Raw genomic sequence first — 13,589 nt, 5'->3', positions numbered from 1 at the left:
AGATGATGGGCTCATAAAAATCATTCACAGAGATAGTTAACACCTTCAGGATTTCATGTGTTTTGTTTTATTAACAGGAAGAAAGCAAAGAGAAGGTGGAAGTTCAAAAACTGTACCAATATATCTGAATTTATCTTATTTAACAACACTTTAATTAGTGATTCAGTAATTCAGGGCAAACTTTGTTCCTTACTCTCAGTTTATGTTTTGCTTTTTTGCCCTTTCACTGCACATTCTGCATGTCAATTTTAATTTTCTGCATTTTTAAACTTCTGTGTCACTCAATAATTGAAAATCTACTGTTAGATTTCATAATGTTAGATTAATTAATAAATCATTCACTCACTTGTCACTCAATTCTCCCATCAGTGTGCATTATAAAATACCATTTAACAAGTCAAACTCAACCATGTCGACAGGGATGCCTCCACTACCAACACGTCTATTTCATCTTGTTGCTAATTTGTATGCCATAAAAAAAAAACCTTAAAATATACTTCAAACATGATGCTATCGAAGAACTATTTCAGACATTTTGCATTGCTGTGACCTTGACCCCATCTGCTGGGTACAATCAAAATTCCATATAAATCCTATAAACATTCAGGCACTCATTCTCATTAGCATGATATCTCAAGAATCTCCCCTGGAAGTATGGACAAACCAAAAACATAATGCTCAGTGGCAGCAGCATAAAAATGATTGTTTAAATGTTTTATGAATAAGACCCCCATATTCGTGTACCAAACCTTCCAAAGGTGCAGATCTCTGCACATTACAAGTCTTAAAGTAGGCTATGAGCAGCGTCTGAAGCCCAGATTAGACTATAAACTTGAGTATCAAAAAGTGAAACCTAAAGCGAAATAAAAATCTAAATAAAACCCAGTACAAGTTAATATTTCTGGTTTTGGCAGCAATTTTATTGATATTGCCAGTATTATACTTAACCAAAAACTAACAGCATTTTTATGAAAACTCTGAACAAATCAGCTGCTTCAATACATTGTTACTTAAATTCTCTTTATAAAGAGAAAAAAATTATATAAACATGCCATGTCACTAAGACCCCATTCAGTTGCAATGCTCCAGATTAGTGCATAGATATATACTTTATCAGCTATAAACTGGAAGTATGGGATTAAAGTTTAAGTTTCAAAGCATGAAGCACTGACTTGCTGGCACATTCATTTGATGTATATTTCAGGTCTGAAAATAGTAGCAATAAGGTAGAATTTAAGCATTAGTACAGATAGTACCAGAAAAAACATTTTGGTCTAACACCTCAAACTTATAACAATTCTGCAGCAAAACTGGCCTTTATCCATGGAGAAATTCCAAAGGCCTTAATGCAGATCTGTATTAAACAAAACAAGCTTACATGTAGACCTGTGTTGGTACACTAGACTGAGCTTGATATAGGTACTGATGCTGATCCATTTGTGCAGTAGTGCTGCAGTGATTATGCAGTGCTTCAGGCTTCTATATGGAGTCTTGCAAAGCGGTACTGGAGGGAGGTGGGATTGCGCAGAAGCACGATGCCCCGCTGATCTGCTGATTGCCTGAGAAGTGTTTGTAGGAGGCCCGCCAAGCTTACAAACCCTAAAGCCTCCCCAGTTCCTGTTGCCAGGGAGAAATCGCCCTGCACCATCCAGCCTAGGGTCATACGGGTACAGTGAGACAACATATTGGGCAGTAGCTCAGTCCACAATCCTTGCACTAAATCTGAGTTACTGCAACCAGTAATGGAAAGAGATTCAACACGGGAGTTGCCAGGATCTGTAGTAACCGATGCACTGGGATCGGGGAGAGGATCTCTGAGCACAACAGAAGGGCCAGAGTGTTGATTAATAGGGACAAGTTCAGGGTTTTTTTCCTTCGTGGAAGCAGAACTAACGTCATCATTTTCAGGAATGTTGCAGTCTTGCTCTTTCTTAAGAGCAGAACAGCATAGTGCAGCCTCGCCTCTCTTGCCCTTCCTCTTCAGCTGGTGCTTTAGGTGGTCTGTGTGTTGCGGTTCCTTGGGGCCACTCCACTGGGGGTCTTCACGTAAGCGTTGCAGGTCCTCAGTGGTGGGCACACAAAGCATGGCATGAAGTGCAGGCTGCCCCTTACCCAGAGCACACACACGCACCCACAACAAACACCGCTTCCACTCTGCCTGCAGAGATATGGTAGGGCACAATGGTGGGGCACGACAACCACTCGGCGCTCTCCGAGGGTGGGAAGAAGATGGACGACACCAGACTGACAGCTGCCTCAGCACCTTACGGCTCCTACAGAGAAAATCCATAATTTCATTGAGAAAATTCACATATCAATTGATACTTTATTTAGTATTGCATAGTATTGCACTTTTTGTGAGTGAAAATCCCAGTAGATCAACAGTTTCTGATAAACCAGCCCATTTGGCACCAACAACCATGACATGGTTAAATTCACAGAGATTGCAATTTTCCCCATTCTGGTGTTTGATGTGAATATTAACTGAAGTTCTTTACCTGTATCTGCATGATTGCATGCACTGTGCTGCTGCCACATGATTGGCTGATTGGATAACTGCATAAATGAGCAGGTGTACAGGTGTTCCTATGAAAGTGGATGGTGAGTTTATACATGCAGCTATCAAAAGTCTGGGGGAAAAAAGTCTCTCAAACTCGCTTCTGAGAAGCAAGCAGAAAGCCGTAAGTAACTCTAAAGGAGCTGGAGAGATCCATAGCTCGGATGGGAGAAGCTGTTCACAGGACAGTCCACAAATCTGGGCTCTACTGAACAGTGGTAAGAAACAAGCCATATGAAGTCCTATTAAGATTTTGCTGAAAGTCAAGATGGAGTCTCAGCAAACATGGATAAAGGTTGCCTCCTCATTTTGGCCTTGGCACAAAGTGCTACATTTGGCAGAAATCCAACACTGTTTATCACGCTAAGAACACCATCACTACAGTGAAGCATGGTGGTGGTAGTTTCACCTTGTGGGAATGCTTTTCATCCGCAGGGCCTGGAGCCAAATACAGGGCTATCCTAGAAGAAATCTTCAAAACCAAAAACCTAAATGTGTTAGAATGGCCCAGTCAAAGCCCAGATCTCAGTCAGATTGAGAAACTGTGGCAAGATTTGTGGGCAAAAAAGTGTCAGGACCCAGATGTCCAAAGCTGATGGAAACAAATCCCAGAATATATGTCAAATTGTTGAGTAGTCTATGCAATCCCTAGTTTGCAGTATGCTCGCAGAGGACCACAATTTAAGTACTTATTTCTTTCTCATCTTTATTAATATTTATTAACTTTATTAAAAAGAGCTGGGATTTAAGATCTTAAAGAATTATTATGAAATATGACAACTATTGTACCTCAGTACAGTAAAAGCAGATGCTGGGTTTGGGCTATCTCGAGAAAGCGATGTCACGTCTTTCATTTCAACTGTCTTAGAGTCTTGGTTGTCTTCATGTTGTTTCACTCTCTCCTCCCATTCCTCTACCAGCTGTTGCCATGGGCACCGGAAAGGAGCCACGCAGCCGTATTTGATGTAGTTTGTGCGTTTGGAAGGTGGGTGTCTGCAGGCAATCGAAAGGAAATGACAAATGTATCAATCATCACAGGCAAAATTAAACTATTGTATCAATAAGAACATTGACACAAGCCACAATGCTAGGTTTCTGCTAAAATCTGTCAAGCCAAGAATCTCAACAAGCTACTCTAAAACTACTAGAAAAGGAATCCTAGATATTAAGAGGCTCCAGAAGAGGTGCACTACACAAGGCTTCAACAGTAACAAGACAAGCTGTCAGAAATGACATACATTAATTTTTGCACCTCTTAAACTTTTCCAGCAGTTCGATCTCCTGCTGCTCCTGGAAGCGGACACCTGCAGGGCAGTCTGGGTAATCATGAGGAAAGTGGGGCACGCTTTTATTCTGGGAGTGTTTTAAACTCATCTGGAGACCCCCAACACGTACACCACAGTACACCTGACACACAGGTTTACATGGGTCAAGGGCATGACAGTACATACACTATATGGATACCTGAAAGATCCCATATTAATGGCATTTTCCTTATTACTGAAAAGATTTATCAGAGCTCAAACCATATCACTTCATACCCACACCTCCCAACAAGTCTGGTGCCTGGATGGTTGACACACATGGCATCTTCAGCATTTCAATGCTATAATAAACGCTTTTAAAAATTAGGGGCTGGTCATTAGCAGTTGAGAGGATTAACTGTGTGGGATAATATCAGCTCATCTACAGTTTATTTAAAATTTTCAGGTATTTGACCACAAAGTACACAAAGGAAATATTTCCAGGATGCTCGATGCTTCTAAAGCTGTGTAGGATAAAAAGAACCTTGTCTTTACCAAAGGTACCCAAAATGCCATGCCCCAACCCTTGGGCAGTAGCAAGTCCCAACCGGATCCCCATCCAAGCCGCTCCTCTCCCAGCTGTTTCCCTGCCTGGTTAACCAGCAGAATTGGCACTCGGCTCTGTGCAGGGGTCGGCAACCTGGAGCCTGGAACTAACAACTCCCTCTTCATCCTGTTCAGATCCTGATGCACGCACACACACTTTTAGTTCACTCTCAGCATGAAGCTAACAAAAGGTTAGCCCTAGTACACTACAGGCACAACAGAACATTTGATATCCAATCACTTTTTAGTTCACTGTGCATTGTATTTTTGTTGCATGTTAATGTCATCTGAATAAACTGGCATTCAACTCAATTCAATTTTATTTTCAGTGATTAATGTACTGGTGCCATTACTGCAGGCCAACAAATTCACTGTGTCTAACAGTCAGTGGCTCATCTTTTGTGTAGTCAAGCTATAGTACACAGAGTAACATAAAATAAGCCTTGTGTCTGGGTTGTTTATTCATTGTGTGTGAAAGGAAACTTACTGGGACAGTCAAATAATATTTTGTTATTAGCAACCTCTACAGAACTGAAACTGTATTAGGAAACAGACACAGGCACTCAGCCAGGATGAATAGAATTGAATATGAAATAGTAACCATAATGTGTCAAATCGCACTGTGTGAAGCAGGCATTTGTTTTTTAATCAATTGATGTAGTACATTCTTGTGTATGCACATGGAAGTTTTTTTTTTTTGGGGGGGGGTTAGGAGCTGTACGTGTGTGTGTGTTAGAGAGAGAGAGAGAGAGAGAGAGAGAGGCATACCTGTTCTGAAATCTTGTTGTTTGTAACGTTCTCTCGGACAGACTTCTCCCATAGAGCACTCTGAGCACAGGGAGAAGGGACTCCTCTCAGTGTCAAATTTCTTCTTCCTTCCTCGTCAACACCTACCTCATATCCACACACACAAAAACCAGCCAGCATTGATAAGGAAACTCCATCAAGTTTCACATTTCAAACCAAAAAAAGGAGTGTTGCAGTGACAAGGAACCGGTGATACTTTGGATTGGTGTGCTCTGCTCATCAATTTTTGAGAGAGGGAGCGAGATATCAACCTGGCCTTTATATTAACCCAATTGAGTAACTCGATGCCATTATCTCTATTTGTATGCTCAAAATATTCATATCAGTTTACATATTTGGATTTAAACCGGAAGTGGGTGTGGTCTGTGTCCAAAAGTTTTCATTAATAGCTTTGCTCCATATAGCCCACACAGACTGAGTGCTGTGCATAGGGCAGCATACAGTCCCCTCCAAAAGTACTGGAATGGCAAGGCCAATTCTTTTGTTTCTGCAAATCATTCAAATCATTGCATCATTCAGCAAGACAATGACCTAAAGCACACTGCCAACACAACAAAGGACTTCATCAGGGGAAAAAAGTGAAAGGTTTTAGACTGGCCAATTCAATCACCAGACCTTAACCCAACTGAACATGATTTTCACCTCCTGAAGAGGAGACTGAAGGGAGAAATCCCCCCAAAACAAACAACAACTGAAAGAAACTGCGGTAAAAGCCTGGAAAAGAAGAACACAATAGCTGATGTCAGTGGGTCCCTGGCTTGATGCAATTATTGCAAGCAAGGGATATTTACGTTAAGATGATCTTTTCCAATACTTTTGCTTAGCTACAACATGGGTGGTCTGCCACCAAGGGTTCCATGTTCTAAGTTGTTTAACACATCTAGATGTAAATATCAGGAAATAAAAGCCAAAATTCTGATCTATCATGTCATTCATCTTCTGATCTCAAACCCAAATATCTTCAGTGTATGGCAAATACAAAAGAATTGGCTTTGCTATTCCAATACTTTTGGAGGGGACTGCAGGGCTCTCCACAAAAATAATCATTTAATTAATTGTTAAAATATTGTAAAATGTACATTGCATGTTTTCCGTCATTTTAAATGATTGTTCTCTATCATTATTAATGGAAATCCTTCTCTAGAAATCATATTGTCATTATAATGAAATGGCGCTTAAAGGACTCCATTTTGACTTGCAGAAACATTGTGAGGACATCCCAGCTTTATAGCAGATTCAGATGACGTGACCAGCGAGCTTTTCTCATCTTTCTGGAATGTAACAAACCTAAAAACTGTAAAGCGGTTAAAATATTATTACACGGCTGTTGTAGCCTAAATAACACATTCCTGATTTGGGATATACATCACTGCTTTGAAAGAGTTAGCTTGCTTACTCAGTCACACTAGATAGCAGACAGAAAGTTTTCCAGAAAATTCCACACAACATCCAGTTGACACGTTGAATAAAGTAATGTTCCGCAAATTGATTTTTGTTGTAATAATTTTTTTCAGTGTTCTCCAGTGTTTCCAGAACATAGTGGTAGGGTTACACTGTGTACACAAATGTTTTCATGAGAGTGTTCACCTTGGGTCTGGTGAAGGTCAGGCATAGCTTTTCCCCGTTTTGCAGACAAAGACAGTCTTGGGTCATCTACAGTCAGCCCCAGAACACACCCTGCTGGGAGCTCAGCCGTAGAGTATACACCTTATTCGTTAAAAAAATTAAAAAAATAAATTAATTACGCACTTTTTATATTCTGCTAAATGAATCACAGAGTCATGTGTTTGTCTATGGATGAGCTAGATTTGCTGCTCCAAGGGAGAGGAATTTCTGTAATACTCTTTTTTATATTAAACATGGTTGAACAAAAACTGCCACAATAAAGCTAATTATGGCATGTTAGTGATTGTTTTCTGGAAGATAAGTGTGAGATGATAATAAAAACAGCATACCTCTCAGGAGCTGAAAAACATCTGTTTGCTGGCGATGTAGGGACATGCTCTCCTCTTTCTTACACTCCTCTGGCCACCAGAAAGGGGATGAAGTCATTTTGATATTACTCTAAAAAAAATAATTATTTTTAGCAATATTGTAAAACCAGCTTACACATGAATGCTAACAGCACTAGCATCTGTACTGAGGCATCATAATGACATCAGCACCTCTGTATTAACAGGACCAGAGTTAACTCCTTTCTGCTCAAGCTGCAACACGTCTCACCTCACAGTCAGTTGCCGGTACAAGTATCTCAGTCAGCACAGAGTGGGAGAGCGGACCAATTAGACGATACCGTACTATTTCCATGGTGAGATCACTGTAAGGAAACCCAACATATAGAACTCGCATTTGATTTTTTTTTTAAATATGCATGTGATGCCACTAAACTGCTTACCTGATCACAATCTCAGTTGTGCTGGACATCCAACTAACAGGAGTCGAAAGTGATCGAGTGCCATCACCCACAATTTTTTTGGCAGGGCAGCCATTCTCATCATCAGCTTCCACTTTCCTCTTTCTCTTGGAACACTGTGGCTCAGCGCTTAAGTCAGAAGGTGCAGGTGGAATGGGACTTGCTTCTGCCAGGTTCTCTGATGGGACCACTTCTACAACAGCTGGAGCCACTGCCTCAAAGCACTGGCACACTGCCTGCAATTCTGGTAGAAGATCCTGAGGTACACACATACACCAAAACATGCATTGCTTGCCACTTTCTTAGATGCACCTACCATATGGCCAAAAGTATGTGGACTAGGGCTTATTATTATTATTATTGGTGGTAGTAGTATTAGAAATACCTCATTGCACATTTTAACTGGCACCTCCCCACTTTCTTGAAAAATATCCAAATGCCTTATTTACGAGTTTGTTTACACTTATTTATTGTATAGAGACAAGCCCCCCTTTTTAATATATTTTTTTGTCTTACTGTATTTATGGTTGTCTGTGAATGTTTGTCTTTTCACCACTACAGTAATGCTGCAATTACCCTCAGGATCAGTTAAAGTTTCTAAGCTCTGCTGAAAGTCTACCACCCACATACAACACAAATATCACCTCGGGTGTATCCTAGGCTTGTGACATTTAGTGAAATATACCAGTTTTCCCACTAGCATTGGCCGAATGACAATAGACAATTTTCTTGATTATCATAGCAGTGTATTCTTCTTCTTCTTATTATTATTATTATTATTATTTCAACAGTTATGTAGTTAGATATGAGCTAGATTTTTTTTCACCTGCTGCATCAAAAGCAGTGCAGAGCAAGAATTTTGACTTTGATATGCAAAGCAGATTTTCCCACTGTTGCCTCTAATGCCCTTAATGACCATAGTATGATTGTGTATTCTGTACATATTTTTAAATGAAACTGCACTAGCAGAAATCTGAAAAATAAGGTGAGATTGTTGTTTGTACACTGTTATCTGAAAAATAATCTGAAAAATAAGGTGAGATTGTTGTTTGTACACTGTTATTTCCCCCTTCCAGCTAGTCAAAAAAGGTATACTGATCAGCATAGTATGGTATTGCAACCATGCAGGAGCAGTGTACTTATTGCATCTGAAATAAAATGGTTTAAAATGAGCTTTACTGTCCTCATGTGTAACTGCCTATCACTCTTATTAATGGTTTACGGTCACAAGCCTTACTGATAATGCGTGGCAAAAATCAAATTAACTTTGTTATTAACATTGTTAATATATCTATAACATCATGAGATCGAAACAAACATCTTTAGAAACTGTAGTCATAACTTTTCCATGTTTCCACACTTAAATACTAGCAATGTAACAGAATATAAATACATTAGTCTGTTGAAAAGATAATAGTTAACTAACATAACTGTAAAATCATACAAATGCAGATAAAAATAATTGATGGCAGTATACTTTTTTTGTTTTTGTTTAATAATGCTTGCATGGTATCTGCATCATTTACTTTCACTGCAACAGAAAACAAAGAAGAAAAACAAGAAAATGCAATTAAAGAAAGGAGAAGCACCCAATCTGGTCTTACGCTGGTCTCTCTAAATCATTGCATGGGAGTGAAAAGAGTAAACTATATGATAGGTGTAACTGGTAAAGGGCCAATTATTGCAGGTATACCTAATAAACTGGCTCCTCAGTGTGTACACACGCACACACGCACACACACGCATGCACACACTACCTGTTTTAGGGAAGGATGTAGCCAGATCCACAGCTGTCTGTGAGGTGATGTAGTACTGCAAGGCCTCCAGAGGAAGCACACAGGGCCCAGGGGCTGGTGAGGATACTGATCAGCCTTGTAAAGCATAACACTCCCCTCTTTCTGCCCTGACACACATGATGCTGCTGCAAATGTTGGGCCTGCAGCGACACAGAAGCACATGCACAACACTGACTGACAACATAGGCAGACATAGTCTGCCTATGAAATTATAATATTACACTTATACCGACAGTAAGAGGTTTTTCACATTTTTATGTTAAAGCTGTTCAATGTACGACTTTGGGATTTGTGGACTGGAGGCCTACTTGCAAGCTATTTGCGTATAACATAAAGGATGTTATTTTCACTCAACATGTGTTTAGCTGTATGTGCATTGTACTAGGCAGTAGAATAATATGATGCTTTGTGCTGCACTGTGCTGACCCATTTGTCAGCATTTCCTCCTCACCGCATGCTTCTGGTTCTGAAAAGATAGTATGTCATTCATGCATCCTAATATATCCATCAAGAAAAAAAGAGATCCTACCAACAGCCAGATCACGAAATGTTTGCGGCTCAGCACGTGGCAGAATTTGGGAAAATGTGCCTGTTTTAGTCACAGCATTGAGGTGCATAGCCAAAAGATTGTGGTCACCTGACCATCACACCCATATGTGCTTTTTGAACATCCCATTCCAGATTTAGTCCTCCCTTTTGCTGTTATAATAGTCTCCACTATTCTGGGAAGGCTCTCCACTAGATTTTGGAATATAGCTGGGGGGATTTGCCCATTCAGCCTCAAGGGCATTAGAGCGATTGGGGACTCATGTCAGTCGATAAGGCCTTGCATGCAGTAAGCGTTCTAGTTGTCCAGTGGGGTTGAGGTCAGGGCTCTTTATAGACCACTTGAGTTCTTCCACTCCAACCTTGGAAAACCATGTCTCCATGGTCCTCGCTTTGTGCACAGGAGCATTGTCATGCTGGAAAATGTTTGTGTTGGCGCCTTAGTTCCAGTGAAGGGAAACTGTAATGCTACAGCACACAAAGACATTCTATACAGTTGTCTGCTTCCAACTTTGTGGCAACAGTTTGGGGAAGGCACATCACATGGGTGTTATGGTCAGGTGTCCACAAACTTTTTGCCATACACTGTGTATTTGAACTGACTGGAGTGTGTTGCATTTAAACATAAATATCAATTGGAAAAATTAGTTTTTCAAAAATCAATAGGGGGTAGTTTTTTTGTTGTTGTTTTTCTTTCTGGTTGTTGGATAGTAGGAAAAAACAGGGATTACTACATTAGCAACCTACTAAACCTTATCTGCTTGCCCTGTGTATTCAGACTTATATGTCCACCTCTGAGCATTTCCAGGGCATCTCAGAGCACATATGAAACTAATGTACTGCAGCTGTAAAGTGTTCATTCTGCTGTATAAGATGGACCTTTGAAAGGCTGGTAAATATACACCTGCATCTTTGCTGGTCAGCCTGGAGAGTGCATTCAGTAGTTGTTCCTCTGGACCATGGAGCTCCACGCAACAATAGTATGAGAGGTCCTGAATGAAAGAACAAAGAAACATGTAAAAGAAATAAATACATGAATCAAGAAAGAGGGAAAAACAGGAAAAAATTGATGAATGTAGAATAGCTTGAGAAGCATAGAAAGCAGGGTAGTAACTGGGTAGTAAGGCTAAAAATTGTTTAAGAAGCCAGCGACATTAATGCTACAGCTGAGTGTGATTACTGAGAGATAAACAGCAAGCTCACCTGCAGCAGACAGCCAGAATTCATGGCCCTATAGCTAGCTCTGTAGCACTTATATGTGGGTCGGTCTCCAAGACAGTAGCCCCATTTCTTCAGCATGTGAAAACGCTTGGCATGCCAGATGTGAGTCTCTAACCATTTATTCTTACGCTGCCGTCGGTTGAACTCCAGCAACAAGTTGCCATGGCGGCGGCGGGCACGCCGACTTTTGGTCTTTGACTGCTCTTTTTTCTCTTTCTTCCCTGCCTGCTGACTCTTCTGCAACTAGACAACAAAGATAAGTTCACAGCACTACAAGCACAGTTTCTAATCACACACACCAGCTATTAAAATAACCCAATAAGCCACACTAGGGTGCCCGTTACTGTGATTTATCACAAGTAAAGGTGTTATAAAACCCCCTTAGCCATGATAAAAATCACTGTAACACACACCCTTGAGTGGCTTAATGCTTTAATTAAATGGCAACAAAAAGAATAAGAAAACAATAATAAAAACAACTTATAAAATAGATTTATCAGTTATTATTAATTAATAGATTACATAATTTATATATAATATAATTTATTAACTTATTTTATTAATACTTTTCACAAAAAAATTTGCCATGCAATGTAGTCTGTTAACAGTAAACTATTGTGATGTGGTCACAGATGTGTGTATATTAAAGTTTCAAAAGTGGCTATGATCAGATTTTAGAACCAAAACAATCCATTTTATAATCTCCACTTGAGTTGATCAAGGGGAAAAAAAAATTTTTTTAAAATCTACCCATCAATCCCAGATGATGAGCTGGTGCACTATGCATGCATGAGATTGTTGGGAATGGTCCAGTAGGATTGCTCAGAACATTCGAGAGTTAGTATTCGAGAGCTACAGATTTATTTTACAAACAAAATATTCAAAATAATTAGGTACATTATTTAAATATGTACAATAATAAAATACAGAATGCTTTTTAACTATATCCACAGAACACATTTTTAATAAAAGTGTCATTAGATGCCAGTTGATGTTACTTATAAGCATACTAATTTTAACATAGGTGGGTTGTGATTTCCATCACCGCAACAAACTTAGAAAATAACAGGCCCTACTTTGAGATACTAGCAAGAAAGTCCGTACCATTCTCTGTGCCATCTCTCTCAGTCGGCAAGGCAATCTCTTGGTGTTGTGGCTCATGGCTCTTCGGCGCATATGCTTTGGCAGAGCTCCAAATACCTGAGAGCTACCTGTGGTCTTTGTGACAGCCCTCAACATGGCATTGACTTCTGCAGCTCGTGCTTTGGCAAAGAGTGATGCTGCAGGAAAAAATGTAAAAGCCAGATTCAGCAAAGGAGAAAACATGACTGGCATACAGAAAGAAGAAGGAAGAGATAGCTAAAGTGAAGATAGATCAAAGCACTTAGTTTAAATGCTGTTTTACTGTTCAGATCAGTTACCAGTGATGTATTTGGGCAGTGCCTGCTCATGTCTAACTCCTCCATCCTGATGCCCCCTCATCCAGCTGCTGGGATGCTGTGGGAGTCTCCTCATCTGCTGCTGCTGCTGCGAATCGGAACTGCGACCTAAATATAATGAGATGTGTTTCACTGTAAGTTTTTAAAAAAAACACAAAATGGGGGTATTTGACAGTTTTTTTTCTTACCAACCTGTGTGCGAGTAAGTCACATTACTGGGCTGATTTCTCATTTTCTTATGTCGCATTCTGTCTTTGGCCCCCGACATCTAAGCCAAACAGAAAGATCACATATAAATCTTTGCAGGAAATTTGCGCACACATCACGTCTTGTCTTCTTGAGTTGTTTGGCTGTACCCGGCTAACCACTTAAATCGCACATACAAGCACAAACTACCTTAGTTTCCAACTGTAAAATACATTTACCAAATTATAACCTCCGTTTACATCAGACATGAATATCCAATACTTACTGTGTATGTTGGTTTGATCAGGAATACCTAATTAACTAAGAGTATAGAATGATCCTGTCCTGCAGTCCTCAGCACGCCAGCGCTAAAAAACCACGTGTAGCAGCACTTCCGCAACGCGCTGCTCATGGGTAATGTAGTACTGCGGCTGTGTGGCTCGTGTGAAAATCAGGCTTGGGATCATGTGTATTTCATGACGAAGTTGTTTACATTCTTTTAATCATATATGTCTTACTTTATAATGTAGCTTCTTCAGCAGATGTTACGTCTTGTATTGTGTTGTACAGCTAGCCATTTTGTGTTATTAAGGGTTTTGTGTGAGGGAGTGGCTGAAAGTGAAGGCTACCTACTGACAAGAATATCAGTGTGTGGTCAGATGATGACATCAAATTTACAAGCTCTGTGTAATCCAGTGGAAACAAAGTGGTTTAACAAATTCAGTTCAATTAAATTCAATTTTATTTGCATAGTGCTTTTAACAATGGACATTG

The 13,589-nt window shown here is 39.9% G+C and overlaps 1 protein-coding gene across 2 annotated transcripts; it reads right to left on the bottom strand.

The window, feature by feature from the left end:
• Positions 1 to 898: 898 nt before the first annotated feature.
• pop1 (POP1 homolog, ribonuclease P/MRP subunit) lies at positions 899 to 13,228 on the bottom strand. 2 transcript variants are annotated; one of them, XM_026924756.3, is made up of 16 exons: positions 13,102 to 13,228; positions 12,822 to 12,897; positions 12,612 to 12,737; positions 12,295 to 12,470; positions 11,173 to 11,433; positions 10,874 to 10,961; positions 9,385 to 9,563; positions 7,610 to 7,884; positions 7,438 to 7,531; positions 7,170 to 7,278; positions 6,802 to 6,921; positions 5,176 to 5,297; positions 4,357 to 4,545; positions 3,810 to 3,964; positions 3,347 to 3,550; positions 899 to 2,273 (listed from the first exon to the last, which is right to left on the bottom strand). In XM_026924756.3, exons 2-16 carry the CDS (start codon positions 12,895 to 12,897, stop codon positions 1,472 to 1,474), a joined length of 2,976 nt encoding a protein of 991 aa, XP_026780557.3. In that variant the 5' UTR covers positions 13,102 to 13,228; the 3' UTR covers positions 899 to 1,471. The 2 variants fall into 2 exon arrangements, with proteins under 2 accessions (XP_026780557.3, XP_034154098.2); XM_034298207.2 differs by having other exon boundaries at positions 11,173 to 11,427.
• Between the last annotated feature and the right edge of the window lie 361 nt (positions 13,229 to 13,589).

The sequence above is a fragment of the Pangasianodon hypophthalmus genome, chromosome 22, assembly GCF_027358585.1.
Source record: "Pangasianodon hypophthalmus isolate fPanHyp1 chromosome 22, fPanHyp1.pri, whole genome shotgun sequence".
Classification (NCBI taxonomy): Eukaryota; Metazoa; Chordata; class Actinopteri; order Siluriformes; family Pangasiidae; genus Pangasianodon; species Pangasianodon hypophthalmus.
Note: the sequence above shows the minus strand (reverse complement) of the source record. Positions and strands in the feature narration are given on the sequence as shown.

Coding starts and splice junctions, on each gene's coding strand:
- pop1 (XM_026924756.3), bottom strand. CDS start 12,897: ATGTCGGGGGCCAAAGACAGAATGCGACATAAGAAAATGAGAAATCAG. Junction 12,738..12,821: donor TGTGACTTACTCGCACACAG/GTTGGTAAGAAA, acceptor CATTATATTTAG/GTCGCAGTTCCGATTCGCAG. Junction 3,965..4,356: donor TGGCATTTTGGGTACCTTTG/GTAAAGACAAGG, acceptor CCTGTGTGTCAG/GTGTACTGTGGTGTACGTGT.